This window comes from Macrotis lagotis, chromosome 8 (genome assembly GCF_037893015.1).
Source record: "Macrotis lagotis isolate mMagLag1 chromosome 8, bilby.v1.9.chrom.fasta, whole genome shotgun sequence".
NCBI lineage: Eukaryota > Metazoa > Chordata > Mammalia > Peramelemorphia > Peramelidae > Macrotis > Macrotis lagotis.
Window position 1 is genome coordinate 177,074,541 of NC_133665.1, and position 17,591 is coordinate 177,092,131.

Consider the following 17,591-nt stretch of genomic DNA (forward strand, 5'->3'; position numbering starts at 1 on the left):
TGAACTTGGGTAAATTCATGTTTCCCCCCCCTTTACTTGGATGAGATGAGGCTGAGAGTGAGGCCCAGGCAGGGAGCAGCATTCTCTTTTTTTTTTTGAACCCAAAAGATAAGTAAGGAGCCAGGAATGTGGCTAGTGGGGAGAGCCAGCTTTGGAAGCTCTTAAGCCTCGACTCAGAACTCTAGTAATCCTAGAAGGGCCGGAGAGCCAGGCAGGCACGCATCTCCTCGCGCTCTTGGCGAAGCTGCCCGGCCTGGCTTTCAAGTGAAGAAGACGGGGTTTTAGAAGCTTGCAAGGGCAGCAGGAGCCAAAGGTGTCCTAGGGTTGCCAAAGAGGGAACTGCCGTAAGAGAGGAATCCGGTCAAAGGAGGCAGTGGTCCCAGTGGCCCCCCGGGGGTGGACCACACTTGTGACCATGACAAGAAAGACAAAGTCACATCCAAAGTCATGGCCATGGGTGGGCGCTGCCCCTGCCCTTTGAGCTGGAGTGGATCAGGCATGCTTAGCTGGGAAGGGAGAAGCCAAGGGGGGATTTAATGTTTGACCCTCGTTTTCCAAGAAGACCCTGACCTGGATCTGAGAGGGGGCCCCCCAGCCTGGCTTTCCAATCCAGACGACTGGGGGCGGCCCTGGGCACACAGCTAGTGAGAGCCGAGTGCCAGGGCGGGATTCGAACTCCCACCCTCCTGATGGTGAGGCCGGTGCGCTGCCCACTGCACCCCCAGCTGCCCCAGGGTGGGTTTAGGAGGATGAGGGGGGCATTCACCCTCAGGGCCTCCTCTGGGCCCTGTCTGGGGGTCGCCCTGCCCGGGACCCCCAGGCCAGGGGGATACTCTGTACAAGGCAGAAGCGCCTCCGGTGGTCCACAGAGGAGCCCCCACAACTCTGAGCTTTGTGAAGGGCGGGGGGGGTCAGAAGGGGGGCAGCGCTCCCATTGCATAGGTTCCAAAAGGGAAGGCCGGGCAGAGGCGGGAGGATTCGAACCCAAGTCCGGGCCGCGGGCCGCCGCGCCTGGCTGGGTCTCCTCACGGCCCGGGCCCCGAGGGGGCGTGGCGGAGGGGCGGGGACTCGCTCCGCCCCGCCCCCAGCCCGGCGCGGTCACGTGCCCCTGCGCCCCGCCCCCGGCCCGCGCACGCGCCCTGCGGCCCGGCGAGCTTCCGGAGCCGTCTCCGGCGGAGGCGGCCCATGGCTTGGCGGAGCCCGCAGGGCTCGACCCCGGGCTCGGGCTCCGGGCGGCCCCTGGAGGCAGAGGTGGCGGCGGCCGAGGAGGAAGAGGAGGCGGCGGCGGGCGGCACGGAGGAGGAGGAGGACGAGGAGGAGGAGGAGGAGGAGGAAGGCCCGGGCCGGGGCCGGCTGCGCTGGGACGCCTTCTCGGCCTGGCTGCACTGCGTGTGCGTGGTGGGCTTCGACCTGGAGCTGGGCCAGGCCGTGGAGGTGAGGCCAGGCCCCGGGGCGGGAGGGCCCGGCCCTGCGTGGGCTGCCCGGCCCGTGGAAGCCCCCCCCGGGGGCACTGGCCGGGGAAGCCCGTAACGGGGCCGGGCAGCGGCAGCCCGCGCCTCGGGGTGCGGGGGAGGGGCGGTGGCAGGGGCGCCCCCGAGGCCCCCCGCGGGCCCGGCGCCCTGACACGCGTGGGGGCCGGGGGGACCGGGAGAAGCGGCAGGGCCCCCGGGGGCCGGCCAGCCCTTGCCCAGCTCTTCCCCGGCAGCCTCGGGACGGCGCCTTCCCCTTTTGGTGGTTGTTCCTTGCCGCTGATGAGCGATTCTGGAATATTTCGGAAGGCGGCAGCCCGGACGGTAACGGCGAAGAGGGAACATCATCTCGGTTTCAGTTTTGGCGCAGAGGGGCCGGGCGGAAAGGAATTTGGTTTTGCTTCGTCCTTACCATAGAACAACTTCAGTTACCCAGTATTTGGAGATTGAAAGAATGTACTTTTAAACATGGCTCCAAGTATTGGTAACGGGCTCTCTGGTGAATTTATGTTTCGTTCAGTATTGGTATTGGGGTTTTATTTCCTTTCATCCACCTCCTGCATTTGTCAGATGGCTCGTGTCAAGACTCTCTGGATTGGGATTGGGTGACTTGGAGCTGATTTAGTTTCCTGGTTGGGAAAACTGGAATTCTAGCCCTTCCTGGGACCCGAGTTGGCTTAGGGACCAAGAGCTAGTCACTGAACCTCTTAGTGCCAGGAAACTCCCCGAGACTTCAAGTGCTGAGCAGGACCCGACTGGATTAGTAGAGGGAGATTCTCCTGCCACTGAGACTATAGGATGGGTCTCCACAAGAAAAACGCTAGCCTGGAGTTTAGGACCTTGTTAGCACCGCCTTCTAAGCAGGCTTATGAAGATTATGGGTTGGTGGGGAAATTGAAGAATAAATCAAAGGTAGCGAACAGACAGTTCATTAATTTATCAGCTGGGGCAATGACTTTTGAAGGCTTTGGGAAATAAATCATGTATTAATCTTCTCACTTATTAATTTGAAATTTTATGTACTTTTTAATATCACACTTGAATTCCTGAGACATATAGTGTTGAGGTTCTGTGAGTTTTCTATTTAACAGTAGGAAACTTTTTTTGCTTTTGACCCTTTAGAAACAACCTCTCCTCCTCCCCCATCCTTCTCCCCCATCCTTCAGAATAGTATTAGACTAATCCTCTTGCATCCTATTCCAGTCTCCTTCCTGGTGTGGCAGGATTATCCTTAGTGGATTGGAGGAAGCTTGTATAAATCTCACACTAGGTACAGACCTCTGAACATTTAGATTCAGATGAAACATGCTTAATAAATAATGTTTTGAATGAGAAAAAGTTCACTTACAGTCTGGGGATTATTTTTGGAAGTAGAGAAAAGGTGTTTCCTCTAAATCCAGTTCTGAAATTGAGGTGGATTTGTACGTATATATGCACTTGGTGTACTTTCTTTTAAATATTTCTTAAATAAATTTTATTGATGTATTTTATTTTTATGTCACATAAATTCCTCCAGGTACCTCTCCCTTTCCTCTTTCTTAGAAATATCCCATATAACAATTTTTTTTTTAGGTTTTTGCAAGGCAAATGGGGTTAAGTGGCTTGCCCAAGGCTACAGAGCTAGAACAATTTTTTTTTAAAGGGAAAAGAGGAAGCAAAACAAATCGACAAAATCAATTAATACACTTAAAAAGTCTGCAGATGTTTGTTATTTTGTGGTTCTTCTTTCCACTGACTGTCACAGCCTCTGTGTTGTGTTGTCATAGCCTCTAGTATGTTGTGTTCTTAGTTCTGCTCACTTCACTCCATCTCAGTTCAAAAGTCTTTTCTAGACTTCTCAGTGTTGATCATATTTGTTTTTTTCTTATGACACAGTAATTAAAATGACAGTACTTTCACAGACTGCAGTGAATGGCCTTTCCCCAGTTGGTGGGCATCAACTTTCCAGTCTTTGCCACTTCAAAAAAATGCTGCTATAAATATTTTTGTGTCTATGGAGACTTCTTATCCATGACCTCATTAGTTTGTGTGCCTACTAGTGGAATCTCTGGGTCAAAGAGTATGGACCTTTTAGTTACTTTATCTGTGCAAGTCCAAATTGCTTTCCAGAATAATTGTATTGAGACACAGGCCCCCCCAGTCATGCTCTGCTGGGTCGCTGTTTTCCCACAAGTTCTTCCAACAGTAATTGATCCCCTCTTTTGTCCTCTTTGCCAATTTGCCAGATAGTAAGTGAAATCTCAGTGATTTTGATGTGCATTTTTCTTGTGTTCTACAACATTCTTTCATGTGATAGTCTTCATTATTTTGTGAATTTTTTTTTCATTCTCTGTCCATCTATCTTTGTGGAATGGCTTGGTCTTCAATCTCCTGGTTGTCTATCTTGGATACCAAATCCATATGTGAAAATTTGATTTGAGATTTTTTTTTTCCCCATTCAGTTTCTTCCTTTCTTACCCTAGTTACATTAATTTTCTTGGCTATATAAAAGTTTTTCAATTTCCTGAAATCCAAGTTATTTGTTTTATTTTTTGTAATTGTCACTATCTTTTATTTAGTTAAGAAACCTCTGATATCCACTGGGAACCTTACTCTTTTGTTGTTTTGGTGAGCTCCTTTGGCTTCTCCAGAATGATGAGGATTGGGTCAGCTTGTATCTGTGGGGAGCTAGTGAGTAAAGGGGGAGGTGCTGGCTTGCTTTCCTTGGTGCTGGCTTGCCATGCATTGCTTTTTCCCATTAAAGGTTAGAACCGGGGTGGCTAGGTGGCACAGTGGATAGAGCAGCCCTGAAGTCAGGAGTACCTGAGTTCAAATGCTGCCTCAGACACTTAATAATTACCTAGCTGTGTGGCCTTGGGCAAGACACTAAACCCCATTGCCTTGCAAATAAAAAGAAAAAAAGAGTAGAATAATCTAAGAAATTAGGCTTCTACTTACTAGTGACTGATGTTCACTGATTTTAGGTAAGAAATACCAGTAAGATTAAAGGATAGTAAATATAAGCTCTTTGAAAGTAGGGACTTCTTTTTGTTTTCTCTATTTGAAACCTGGTTTAGCATGACATAGAGGCAATTTATTAAAATATGGTTATTGAACTAGCAAAGGAGATTCTGGAAGGGTAGAGGAGACAAATGTTAGAAATAGCAGAGACTTCAAAACAACTGAACTCTGGGAAAAGACCATTGTATTTGTTAATTAGGAGAGAGTTGGTAAGTTTTCAGAGAGCAGGTTCAATGGATAGTGGGCTCAGAAATCAGATTCCAAGAGGTTATGAAGGGAGTGGAGTGTTTGGAAGCCTCAGTAGATGATGACTTTGTAGGACTGGAGGCTGCCTCACCTCTGAGGAGAGAGACAGGGTTACTGTTGGAGGGGAGGGCTTGTGAAGGGAATGCTTTTTAAAGGTGAGTCAACAGTTGTTTTATCTGATGAGAGCAAGTGGGAGAGAGCCCTAGACCTGGAGTTGAGAAGCCTGGAGTTCAAACTCATTCTGATGAGATATGTGGCCACTTTGTGACCCTGGGCCAGTGACTTCACCTCTGACTGGGGGTAATAACAGCACCGGCCACGGCTCCAATGAGATCATTGTGAAGCACCTGGTGCAGTGTGAATCCTCTGTAGAAATCTGAGCTGGTACTGGGGCTTGCCTCCAGCTTTGAATGTGGGACCCCAGGGTGAGTCTCTGTACAGAAATTGTAAAGGCCAACCCTTGTGATGGTTTTTCAGGTGCAGTTGTTTCCATTGCCTTCTGTCTCCTCCCTCTGATTGACTCTGCCCCAACACTCCCCTCTCCATGAAGCCTGTCTTGACTCTCCTCTTTGGTAATGACATCCCCCTTACATACATGTTTGTAGCTCTCCAAAGCACTGATGGATGTTGTCAGGGTCTATGTCAGAGGCCTTTCCCAGCCTCTTCAGGGAGACCAGGCCCTGGGTCTCCCACTAACTTGCCCACTACATTGTTACTCAGTTGAATCAAAATGCCGTTTTTGATCAACATAGAACTAGTTGTTTGTGCGCACGTGTGTGTGTGTGTGTGTTTTGAATGCCAGGACAGATTGAAGAACTAGGGAACAGTGTGAGAAGGGCTGTCAAGGGACCTGCAAGGAAAAAGAATGGGGGACGAGGGAGCTCTGGTCAAGGGCTGCTGTGGGTGATGAGGTAGTTATTCCTTGGGGAGGCACTGGAGTCCGGGAGGCCCGACCTGCCCAGTCAGCTGAGCTAGGAGACCTGCTGCAGCTTTCTTCAGTGGCTCTGGGGAGGTGAGATCTGACAAGAGAAGAATATCTGTGGGGGGAGAGGTTCTTCCCCTTCCCCCCTTTGGGGGCTAAGGTTGGAGGAGGAAAAAAAAGGCAGAGCTTGAGCGTCCTGAGGCCTGGAAGAAGAGAGCTTTATGAATAAAGATGGGGTGAAAGAGCTATTGATAAAGCCAGTCAGGGCAGTGCTGGAATTTTTCTTTTGATTTTTGAAAGGCAGTGGGGTTACGTGACTTGCCCAAGGTCACACAGCTAGGTAATTATTAAGTGTCTGAGGTCAGATTTGAACTCAGATCATCCTGACTCCTGGGCTGGGGTTCTATCCACTGCGCCACCTAGTTGCCCCCACAGTGCCAGAATTTCTAATCATTCAATCAGTAAACATTTATTAAGCCTTCTGCTACTACTTGGCACACAGGCAAACAATCTTGGGTTCCCCAGGTAGGTCCTCTCTGGGTCTGTACCTGAAGCCATCCCAGTTTGTTAGAGCTGGCCAAGCCTTCACAGAGCCCAGGGAGGCTGCTCAAGTAGACACTGACTTAGGTTGAAATTACCTTGTCTTTAGAAAGAAAAAAAATGATGTTAATAAGTTTCAACCATAAATCAAAAGTAAAAGTAAACACATAAAAAGAAATCATAAAGTATATATGAAAACATAAACTTCATGTAATTTGCTAAAATAAAAAGGCTCTGCAAAAAGAGGGATAGACTAAGCAAAAACTTTCCCCATCCTATCTCTTTCTGCTCTTTTCATTTGTGCATTTAACAGACTTTGGGGCTGTTTTTTTAGACTTGCATGTTTGATATATGATTTGTTTTCTCTTACTTGTTTGATGTTTTCTTGAATCTCTTTTTCATGTTTGTTGCTTTTTTGTGGTGGGATAATATTCTACTCTGTTGACAAGCCACAACTTATTTAGCCATTCCCATTTGTTAGACAAGATTCTATCTCCAGATATGAAATTATTTTCTGGTTTCTTCTCAGTATTGTTTATCAGGGCTATCACTTCTGCCAGGGACCAACATGAATGATATAAATCCAACTTGATTTTCAATTTCTGCCACACTTTATATTTTTTAAAATGAAGATTGTACTGACTGACGGCAATCTTTCCTTTTGTAAATGAAAAAACTGAAGTTGGGCCAATGTGTCAGAAAAGTGGCAGAGATTTTAAAAAGAAAGCCTTTACTGGCTTTCTGAAGATAGATGTTCAGCTTTAAAAATTCAAAATATACTCTTTGAACTAGGGGGATAATGGGCGTTCTCAGGGGAGATCTTTACAACTCATAACATTTAATAAATAATGGTTAAACTACTTTCCAGAATGACAAGATTTAAATTTTGGAGATAACCTTAGAGATCTTTAGTTCATGAGAAAAGTAAGGCTCAGAAAGTCATATGACTTATGACTTATTTGTTTTAAATTTTTTAAATTGGATTTTTAAAATTATCAAGCAATTGCTTTTCCTTCCTTTCACCTTCCTCCAGGAGAATAAGCATAAGTTCTTTTCAAAAATTATCAGGCATTCATTTTTTTCCCTCTCTTACCTGATTTCTATCTTTCCCCACCCCCCACCCCAGAAAAAAAAAAAACCAGAACCCTTGCAACAAATATGAATAGTTGAGAAAACATATTCCATATTGGTCATTATAAAATGCATATGCCTCATTCTGCATAGCAGCCTGTCACATCTAGTGGGAGATGGATAACATTCTTCTGCAATTGTCATTTCTTGTTCAGAATTTTTAAGTATTTCAGAAATGTTTTCCTGCTTCTGCTTACTGTACTTTGTAATCCTCCAAGCAAATCTTCCATTTTCTTCTGAAACTATTCTTGTTCTTTTGTTTTATGTTGTTTGTTTTAGCAAGGCAGTGGGATTAAGTGATTTGCCCAAGAGGTCACACAGGTAGGTGATTATCAAGTGTCTGAGGCTGGATTTGAACTCAGGTCCTCTTGACTCCAGGGCCGGTGCTCTATTCACTGTGCCACCCAGCTGCCCCTGAAACTATCTTTTTTCAGTGAATAAACAGAGACTTAACTTTATGGTAATAAGTAGCAAAGTTGGGGTTTGAACACAATTCTCTGAATTGATTTTGTCTAATATATTATATTGCCAGTTTTGTTGTTTTGATCTAGAACTAAGCCATATCTGTGTTTTTTTAGTAGGACAATATTTTTAAACTTGTTAACTCAAGATTTTTTTAAAAATTCAATTTTATCAGTTCCACATACTCTCCATCTTCCCTGTCTAGCCATTGAGAAATCAAGAAAAATAAAACCTACCACATAGATGTATAGACTTGGGGGCAGCTAGGTGGTACAGTGCATAGAGCACTGGCCTTGGATTCAGGAGTACCTGGGTTCAAATCCAGCCTCAGACACTTAATAATTACCATGGGCAAGCCACTTAACCCCATTGCCTTGCAAAAAACAAATGTATAGACGTGCAAAATAAATTTCTTCATTAGCCATGTTCCTTTCCCACTCCCTCAAACGAGAAGCAGCAAAAAATAGAAGAAAATTTCCTTTAATTGTTCCACCTGGAGGTTGGATAGTATATTTCATTGTGGGTCTTTCAGAATTGTGGCTGGTTATTGTGGTAATTAGAGTTCCTAATCTTTACATTATTGCTATCACTGTGTAATCTGTTCTCCTGGTTCTGCTTACATGACTTTGCATCAATTTGCATAAGTCCCCACAGGGTTATCTGAAACCATCCCCTTCACATTAATTCCATCACATTCATATTCCATAATTTGTTCAGACCTTTCTTAGTTGTTGAACATCTTGTGAGTTTCCACTTCTTTGCTATGGCAAAAATTGCTGCTGTAAGTATTTTTAAACCCATGGGTCCTTTTCCTCTTTCTTTGATTTGTGTGGAATGCAGACCTAGAAGTGAGCCAAAGACTCTGTATATGAACTTAGAACTTTCAGATAAGGTCTTTGAAAGCAGGAACTTTTTTTTTAAAATCTTTAGCTCCTGCCACACAATGACATTAAATAAGATGTTTCTTTGGTTGGTTGATTGGGGACAATATGTTATTTTTTTTAATTGAAATTTTGTTTTAATTTTTCAGTTATATACAGTGGCAGATTTTCCACATTTATTCATTGGCAAATTTATGAATTCCACATTTTTCTACCATCCTCCCTTCCTTCCTATCTCCCCATGGTGGTGAACAGTTTGGTAAAAGTTGTTCATGTGTATTCCTCTTTAACATATTTGCATATTAGTCCTGCTGTGAAAGAGGAATTAGAACTAAGAGGGAAGAAAAAGCTATGAGGGAGAAAGGAAAACTATAAAAGAAGTTTTAAAAAAGTGAACATAGTCTGCCTTGCTCTGCATTCAGACTCTAGTTCTTTTCTCTGGATGTGGCTGGCATTGTCCATAGCAGGTGTCTCAGAGTTGTCCTGATCTCTGAATTGCTGCGAAGAGCTGATCATAGTTGGTCATCTCACAGTGTTATTAATGTGTACAGTGTTCCCTTGGTTCTGCTGCCATCATTCAGCATCAGTTGATGTAAGTCTTTCCGGGCTTCTATAGAGGAGGACAATATGTTTTAAGAAAATGACAGTAAAATAGACTCAGAATAATTTGATGTTGGTGGGATAATTATGTAAAATCCTGATTCTGTTTATTTCCTATTTCCACTTGGAGTAATTATGCAAATAACTAGAATTCCTGCTGCTTAAAATTCTAGGGAAAGACTAAGAAAGAATCACTAAGCTACCATCCTGAGATCTTTCCAAGCCATTGTTGACTTTCAGACTGAAGATAAAAGAAAAGGAAAGGGGGAGGGTAAACTGAAAAGACCCCATTCAGTTATTTATCTTTTTGTTGATTGTGTTCTGGGCACTAAAGAATGAATTGGATGCAAAGTTAATGAGATGAGGTTAAAGTGGAAATGAAAATTTTGAAAAATGAAATTTAAAAACCATATTCTAATTCTAAATCACTTGAAATTCACCTGAACCAATAAAATTGGTGTTATAATTTGGGGGAAAGGTTAATTCTTGCTCATTTTTAGTGTTTCCCTAAAAACCCTCGAAGATCTCATGGTATCTGGTGAATTTTAGAGTCATCTGTGTTTTAGTGAATTGAACTCAGGTCTTGGAATCAGAAGGACCTGACTTTGGATCCCCACTCAGACTAGCAGTGTGACCCTGGGCTAATCATTTTACCTGTGTCTCAGTTTCATGATCTGTAAAATGGGGATAATAATATCAATCTTCTAAGATGGGTATGAGGTTCAAATGAGTTTCATGTTTTTAACCTTTAAAATACTCTATAAATGCTAGGTATTAGTGCTTTGTCTAAGCTGTATAAATCTATAATAATTTGCCATTTGTGCTTATTGAGGAATATTTGGAATACCTTAATTTTGAATCATGTATTTGGATCGTTTATCTCATTTCTGTAGATGTACCATAGGTCACTACCTATTCTTGCCTGCTTTGGCCTCTTCGGGCCCCTCTCCAGGGTGCTGAGTTCTTTCTCTTTTTCTCATAACATCCAGAGGGTGCCTAATTTGTGTCTAGTTGGTTTAACATGTAGAAAGCATGCTTATCAGATTTGGAGAGGGCACCACAAGACAGATTCCCAAATGTATGTCTAACATGGTGCCAACCATAATTCCTATTAGGTTTGTGAGGGTATGTGTTTGTGTGTATACATCATTTTGGGCCCCAGAAGGCTTCATGGATGAGCTAGCATTTGAACCAAGTTGTATGGATGAGGGGGAAGGGGGGAGATAGCGGTAGGATTTTGACCAGTTGAAGGGGGGGCGGAGCTATTAGATGGCGTGAAGATGCTGAAGTTGAAATGCTTGATGCATGTACTTTGAGGGGTTGCTTTAAATAGCTAGCTAGAAGCAGAGCTCCAGAAGAATTTCTAGTCCTTCATGTAATTGGGTTTAGAATACCCCTTCCTTCTTTCAACCGAGGTTACACAAATCTTTGAATATTAAATCCGTGCTTTACCGGTGAATGCCAGGACTTTTCCTTTTCAGTATCCAGCTTTAATATAAGTGAAAGATCCTCTTCAGATGTTTGTGGGATGCCTTTGACATTTGCTCAGTGAATGAGTGTTTGAAAGACTGCAGTCAGGGAATAAGTCAATTGTGGTTTAAGATAGGTTCTTTTTTTTTTTTCTTTTTTTAAATTTATTTTTTATTCTCATTTTGTACAAATGTTTTTTTACATTAATAAAATATTCTTGTTTACAAGTAAGCAACCCCCCCCCCCCATGAATATAGATAGACTTGCTTGGGCGAAAAAAGTAAAGGGGAGAGAAAAAAAATTAAAATTAAAAAAAATAATAGTAATAATTGTAGGTATGGCCAGGTGGCGCAATGAACGAAGCACCAGTCCTGGAGCCACGAGCACCCGAGTCCATATCCAGCCTCGTAAACCCAAAAATCACCCAGCCATGTGACATGCAAGCCACCTGATCCCCACTGCCCTGCAAAAACAAAAAAAGAAGGAAAAAAAAGACCCAAAATAAAATAAGATAGTAATAATAGTAGGGGTGGCTGGGTGGCAGACAGAGCATTGGCCCTTGAGCCAGGAGCACCTGGGTCCAAATCCGGCCCCAGACACCCAAAGATCACCCTGCTATGTGGCCCCAGGCAGGCCACCCAGCCCCACTTGCCCTGCACCCTCCCCCAAATAATCATAACAAACAATGTGCTTGAGTCTTTGTTCCAAAACCATCAACTCTGTCATGGGTGGATCTCATTCTTTATGATAAGTCCATCACAAAAGTTACTTCCATATTTTTCCAACATTGCCACTGCTGATCGCAACTCCCTCCTTTCTTACTTCTCCACTACCATGTACTCTATTTTCTCTCTCCTTTCACTCTGACTCTGCTGTAGGGTCGCTGAGTGGCACAGCAGACAGAGCCCTGGTCCTGGGGCCAAGAAGCCCTGAGCCCCCATACCACCCCTTAGGCCCAGAATCCACCTGGCCCTGTGGTCCTGGGCAGGCCATCCAATCCCAACCCCTTGCAAGAAGTAAAAAAGAAAATGTGTTATATCTGACCACTGTCCCCCCATGGTCCATCCTCTCCTCCTTTATTCACATCCCCCCCCTTCCCCCTGCTCCCCCCTCCTTCTTACTCCAGATGTCTATAGCCCATTGAGTATATTTGCTGTTTCCTCTCCTAGCCACCTCTGATGAGAGCAAAGGTTCCCTCATTCCCCCTTGCCTCCCCCCTCCCATATCACTGCAATAGCTCATTGTAATAAAAAAAAAATATTATGTGAAATATCTTGGACTATTCCCCCTCTCCTTTTTCTTTCTCCCATTCCATTTCCCTTTTTTTTCCTATTGACTCTATTTTTACACCATATTTTATCTTCGAATTCAGCTTTCTCTTGTGCTCCAACTTTAAAAGCTCCCTCTACCTGCTCTATTAACTGAGAAGGTTCATATGAATATTACCAGTATCATTTTTCTATACATGCAGTTCATCCTCATTAAGGCCCTCATATTTCCCCCTTCTCCTCCAATCTCCATGCTTCACCTGAGTCCTGTATCTGAAGATCAAACCTTCTGTTCAGCTCTGGCCATTCCAAAAGGAACATTTGAAATTCCCCTGGTTCATTGAAAGTCCATCTTTTTCAAGATAGGTTCTTAAATGCAAAACGGAGTTTCCCTCTTGGAGCTTTAAACTTATTACCCAAAGTGGTTGGATTTTGATTTTGGTCTTTTGTCTAGTGATGAATTCCTAGATTGTGACTGTGTCAAAATTGAGATAAAATCTCAGATTCTAGAATAATTCCCTGGTTGAGCTGGGTTTTTTTGGGGGGGGGATTGCAAAGCAATGGGCTTAATTGACTTGCCCAAGGTCACACAGCTAAGTATTTAAATGTCTGAAGCCGGATTTGAACTCAGGTCCTCCTGATTCCAGGACCAGTATTCTACTGTGCCATCTGGTTGCCCCAGTTGGTCTGCTTTTATAGATGGAGAATCTCCTGAGGTTGGTGACTTGTCCATGGCTCACACAGATGATCTGGTGCAGAGACATTGAACCAAGATCTCTCCTCTGATCACACTTGTCTCTCACTCTCCTGCCACAGTTACACTGCTGAAATCAAACTGGAAACTGTTTTGTTACAATTGACTTATATAGAATCTTTAAATAATATGTCTCCTTTGATGGGGACTCCTATTCTCTTCCTAGGTTGAGGTTTACTCATTTTGTACAACCATAACATCTCTCAGAACCAGAACTTTGGTTGCAGCAGGTTGTCAAATAATTGGCAGCTGGGACCCCAAGTTTATGCCCACCCTTTGTTTATGCAAAGGCTTTGGGGGGCAGTGTTAACTTTTCAGGACTGGGCATATAGGGTTATGATTCTGAAAGTGGGTTCCATACTAAGAACTCAGTCTGTAGAGGAAAAAGAAGAGGTAGGATGCAAGTAGGATCCAGCCCCAATTCAGGAAAGAAGGCAGAGATGCAGACAGGAGGCTATCGAGGATGATGGACTACATGGTCCTACTGTAAGCAGCATACATGAACTGAGAGCAAAGCCCAGTGCTTACTGTGCATAGTAAGAAACAGACCCACTCCCATATCCTGTGTTGTGATTCCTTAGATTAGAAAGAGCAACCAGTGGGTGATTTCTTGTGATTGGATTGGGGAAGAGAGTTGTAGAGATTGTCCCATGGGATCTTTCCTCTTCAGGTTGATTTTTTTCTGCCTTTGGTCTTCTCTCAGGAGAGGGGTGTCTTGATTGCCAGACTGTATAGTTGTATCACCTGAGGTATAGCATATCCATATATAATAAAATAAGGAAAATGCAGATAACACCAGAAAAAGTTGGCTAGGATACTTCAGTGTGTCACTAGGTTTGATACAGATTTTTTCCTTGATGGTTACCTTCTTGAAATCTTCCTTTAGGGCATATAGGTATGGGAAGTCATGGCGTATATGCTGGTGAGGGAGCCCAGGCGATCAGTGATGGTCCCAATGGGCAAGGCACAGTGGTGGGCAGGTCTGGTACAGTACTGAAGACCTGCTGGTCAGGGCCAGGAAACCCAGGGTGTAAGGACTGGGTAGGGACTAGTTCCAACTGTGAGAATTAGGGAAGATCAGCAGGGATCTACATGAACCATTTTATCCTTGACAAGAAATGAATGACCCATTTTTGATTTAGGTAATGATTTTGGGTAATGATTTTAGCACAGATATTTAAAGATAAATTTTCAAGGTTAATTTAGACATTAAAGGTAGCCATAGTTACCTAGAATATAATTAGCTAGAATAATGCCCTTGGAATCATAAAGGCATGGATTCAATTCCTGCCTCACAAATTTTCTAGCAGTGTGATCGTGGATAAATTAGTTAACTTCTTAGTCTCAAACTACTCCCTCCAATTTCTTTCCTAAGTAATAAATGAGTTATTGATTATAAACCAATGGCCAATGAAGGTCAAATTGGAAAGAACAGGTCCTTGATGTGTTGTGAATTTTGTTTATTGTCTTGTAATTGTTTTATGTTCTTTTCATTCTAGTGAATGTTTATTTTTCCTATTTTTCTTTTGTCTTTCTTTAGTTAGTGATAACTTCCCCAGCCCCCCTTTTTATGAGTTATTCGGTTACTTCATATGATTTCTTGTAATAGAGATCATTGGCATTGATTTTAAAAGACATTAGTTAATATGTCACTCAACTAGAGTGTCTTTCGTTGGGTCCTTGCTAAAAACAGTGACTTTTTGGGTCATTCTGCAGAGTGGAAAGTAGGATTTATCTGTAGATTATTGAGGTAAAATTCATGTAATTCATAGGAGTTGGAAGGGGTTTTCCAAGTCATCTAATCCAGCCCACACCCAGATCTTTAGTCCCCTTTTCTTACTTCCTTAGTTGTGAGCTAACTTCTGCTCTGAGACCTCTGTTCCAGAGGTAGCCCTGATATGTTTGGACAGCTGGAAATTTTCAGAAACTTTTCTTTAGAGTCAAAGTTTCAAGTCCTATACTTTCCCCTTTATGCCAGACAGAATATTCCTTCCATTTGACAGCCAGCCTGAATACTTGAAAACTGCAGTGATATTCTGTCCTTGTACCCTCCCTCCCCTGCTTCTCCTGTCTTTTTTTTTTTGAGCAAAACTTCTTTAGTTAGTTTTCTTTTTCAACCTCCCCACCTGTGGTAACTTGGCCAATTTCCTCACTAGTGTGGTTATCCTTTGGTACTCACTAGCTTATTTGTCTCTGTCCTTCTAAAACAGACCCCAGAACCATTTAAATTACCACCATATTAAACTAGTCTAATGAAGATAACACATTCATTTTGGATCCAACAGTGAGTTGGGCCTCATATCAACATATATCTGCATAAAAAGCCTTTCCAAGACTTGTTCAGCTCAAACAAGTCAGTATCTGTTTCTGGGCAATACTCAATAAAATTTGATAAGCCAACCTGCCACCTTGCTGCTCACTCAGGTTGAACTTGTGGTCCTCTGGAACCCCGGGGTCTGGCTCACCCTTGGTTTTCTGTCTTTCCCTCTCCTTTGGCTTCTTGAATCCAACTACAGGATGTTACTTTGGCACTCCTAGAGTCTGTTGATCTTTTTGGATCCTGATTTTTGTCATTCATTAATCTAGCATATTAGCTCTCCTTCCCTAATTAGCCAATTTAATAAACGTGCTTCCCTCTCTGCCTTCATGCAAGCTCTCATCTGGAAAATGGGAATAATAGCACTTTCCTCTCAGGGTTGTGGAGCAAATGAAATAAAAGTGTCAGACACACAGTAAGTGCCTATATAAATATTAGCTATTGTCTTTATCCATATTTATAAAGATACGGCACAGGCATGGTCAGCGCCAGAGGTCTACGATGCTCTGGATTCCAGATCTTTTAGGTTGACTTTGATATCAACATGGTTTGGGCAGTCAATTTACCGTTTTTGTGCCTGCGCCAGCTTTACTGTCATCCAATCTATAGTTTTGTCCATGAGGGTTTGTTTTTGATTTTTTTTTGGCAAGGCAGTGGGGTTAAGTGACTTGCCCAAGGTCACACAGCTAGGTAATTATTTGATTTGAACTCAGTAGCTCCTGACTCCAGGGCTGGTGTTCTATTCATTGTGCCACCTAGCCACTCCTGTCCATTAGGTTTTTAAGAGAACCTTTATCTTTGATGTTCTAAAAAAATCAAATAGATGATAGCTGTAGCTGTGACAGCCCTTGAGCCTCTAGATTAGTCTAGTAACCCTGTCAGAAAAGGAAATAAAGCCAGTCTGCCATGACTCTTCTTAATGAATTGATATGAATGTATTTATAACGTTTTGTAAAATTTAAAGCACTATCTAGATGTCATTCTTTTCTGTCAGGGATGATGTCTCACTTTTCTTAGTGTTCACAAACCATCCCATTAATCTCATCTAAAATTTCCCCAGTTATTGTTGTCAGTCTCATCTGTTTATAATGTCTTATGTCTGGGTCTCTTCGACTGCCTTTTAGAAGGATGGGTCGATGGGGGTGCTTTGTCACAAGGTCACCCTGGTTTGTATTGGGTAAGCCTTATTATAGACTTCCCTAATAGCAGAGAAGTGCAGCTGGGAGCCACAAATGCAATTACTACCCACAGATAGCCATCTATCTGAACAGCCGTTCAGCCAACTTTTTCAGAGTTTGGTGTTCTGGGTTGTCTTTTGGGGATGTCTGCTAGAGGCAGTTTATCTTTTTTATTGATATTTTATTTTTCCAAACATGTTATGAGAGTTTTTCAACATTCATCCATATGCCTACATATAGTTTTAAGTTATATAATTTCCTCCCACCCTTCCTTCCCAGCCCCCTCCCTTCAGCGGTGAACAGTCAGGTGAATATTGTACATACACATTTGAGTTAAACATGTTTATAGATTGGTCATTTTTGGTATGAGGAATTAGGATTAAAGGAAAGAAATACATAGAAGTTTTTTTATTTCTTTTTAGAAAGATTGTTTATTTTGAGTTTTACAATCCCCCCCCCCCCCCCCGTTCTTGCTTCCCTCCCCCCATCCCACAGAAGGCATTCTGTTATTCTTTACATTGGTTCCATGGTATACACTGATCTCAGTTGAATGTGATGACAGAGAAATCATATCCTTAAGGAAGAAAAATAAAGTATAAGATAGTAAATTTACATAATAACAGTTTTTTTTTCTAATTTGAAGATCTTTGGTCTTTGTTCAAAGTCCACAATTCAGGGGCAGCTAGGTGGCTCAGTGGATAAAGCACTGGCCCTGGAGTCAGGAGTACCTGGGTTCAAATCTGGTCTCAGACACTTGATAATTACCTAGCTGTGTGGCCTTGGGCAAGCCACTTAACCCCATTTGCCTTGCAAAAAAAAAACAACTAAAAAAAAAGTCCACAATTCTTCTCTGTATACAGATGGTATTCTCCATTGCAGACAGCCCAAAATTGTCTCTGGTTGTTGCACTAATGGAATGAGCAAGTCCATCAAGGTTGATCATCACCCCCAGGGTGTACAGTGTTTTTCTGGTTCTGTTCATCTCTCTCAGTATCAGTTCATGCAAATCCTTCCATTCTTCCCTGTATTCCCATCCCTCCTGGTTTCTAATAAAACAATAGTGTTCCATGACATACATATACCACAGTTTGTTAAGCCATTCTCCAATTGAAGAATATTCACTTAATTTTTTGCCACCATAAACAGGGCTGCTATAAATATTTTTGTACAAGTGATGTTTTTACCCTTTTTCATCATGTCTTCAGGTTATAGACCCAGTAGTGGTATTGCTGGATCAAAGGGTATGCTCATTTTTGTTGTCCTTTGGGTATAATCTCAAATTGCTCTCCAGAAAGGTTGGATGCGTTTACAGCTCCACCTACAATGGAAATACATAGAATTTTTTTTTTATTT

The 17,591-nt window shown here is 42.9% G+C and overlaps 1 protein-coding gene across 1 annotated transcript in view; it reads left to right on the forward strand.

Annotated features, from left to right (window-relative positions):
• The first annotated feature begins 1,163 nt into the window (after positions 1-1,163).
• The window catches only part of DENND6A (DENN domain containing 6A), a 102,195-nt gene continuing 85,767 nt past the window's right edge, over positions 1,164-17,591 (forward strand). The window contains exon 1 of the mRNA XM_074198896.1: positions 1,164-1,434. Within this exon, the coding sequence (XP_074054997.1) occupies positions 1,186-1,434 (249 nt within the window). The 5' untranslated portion in view covers positions 1,164-1,185. The remainder of the gene's footprint in view (positions 1,435-17,591) is intronic.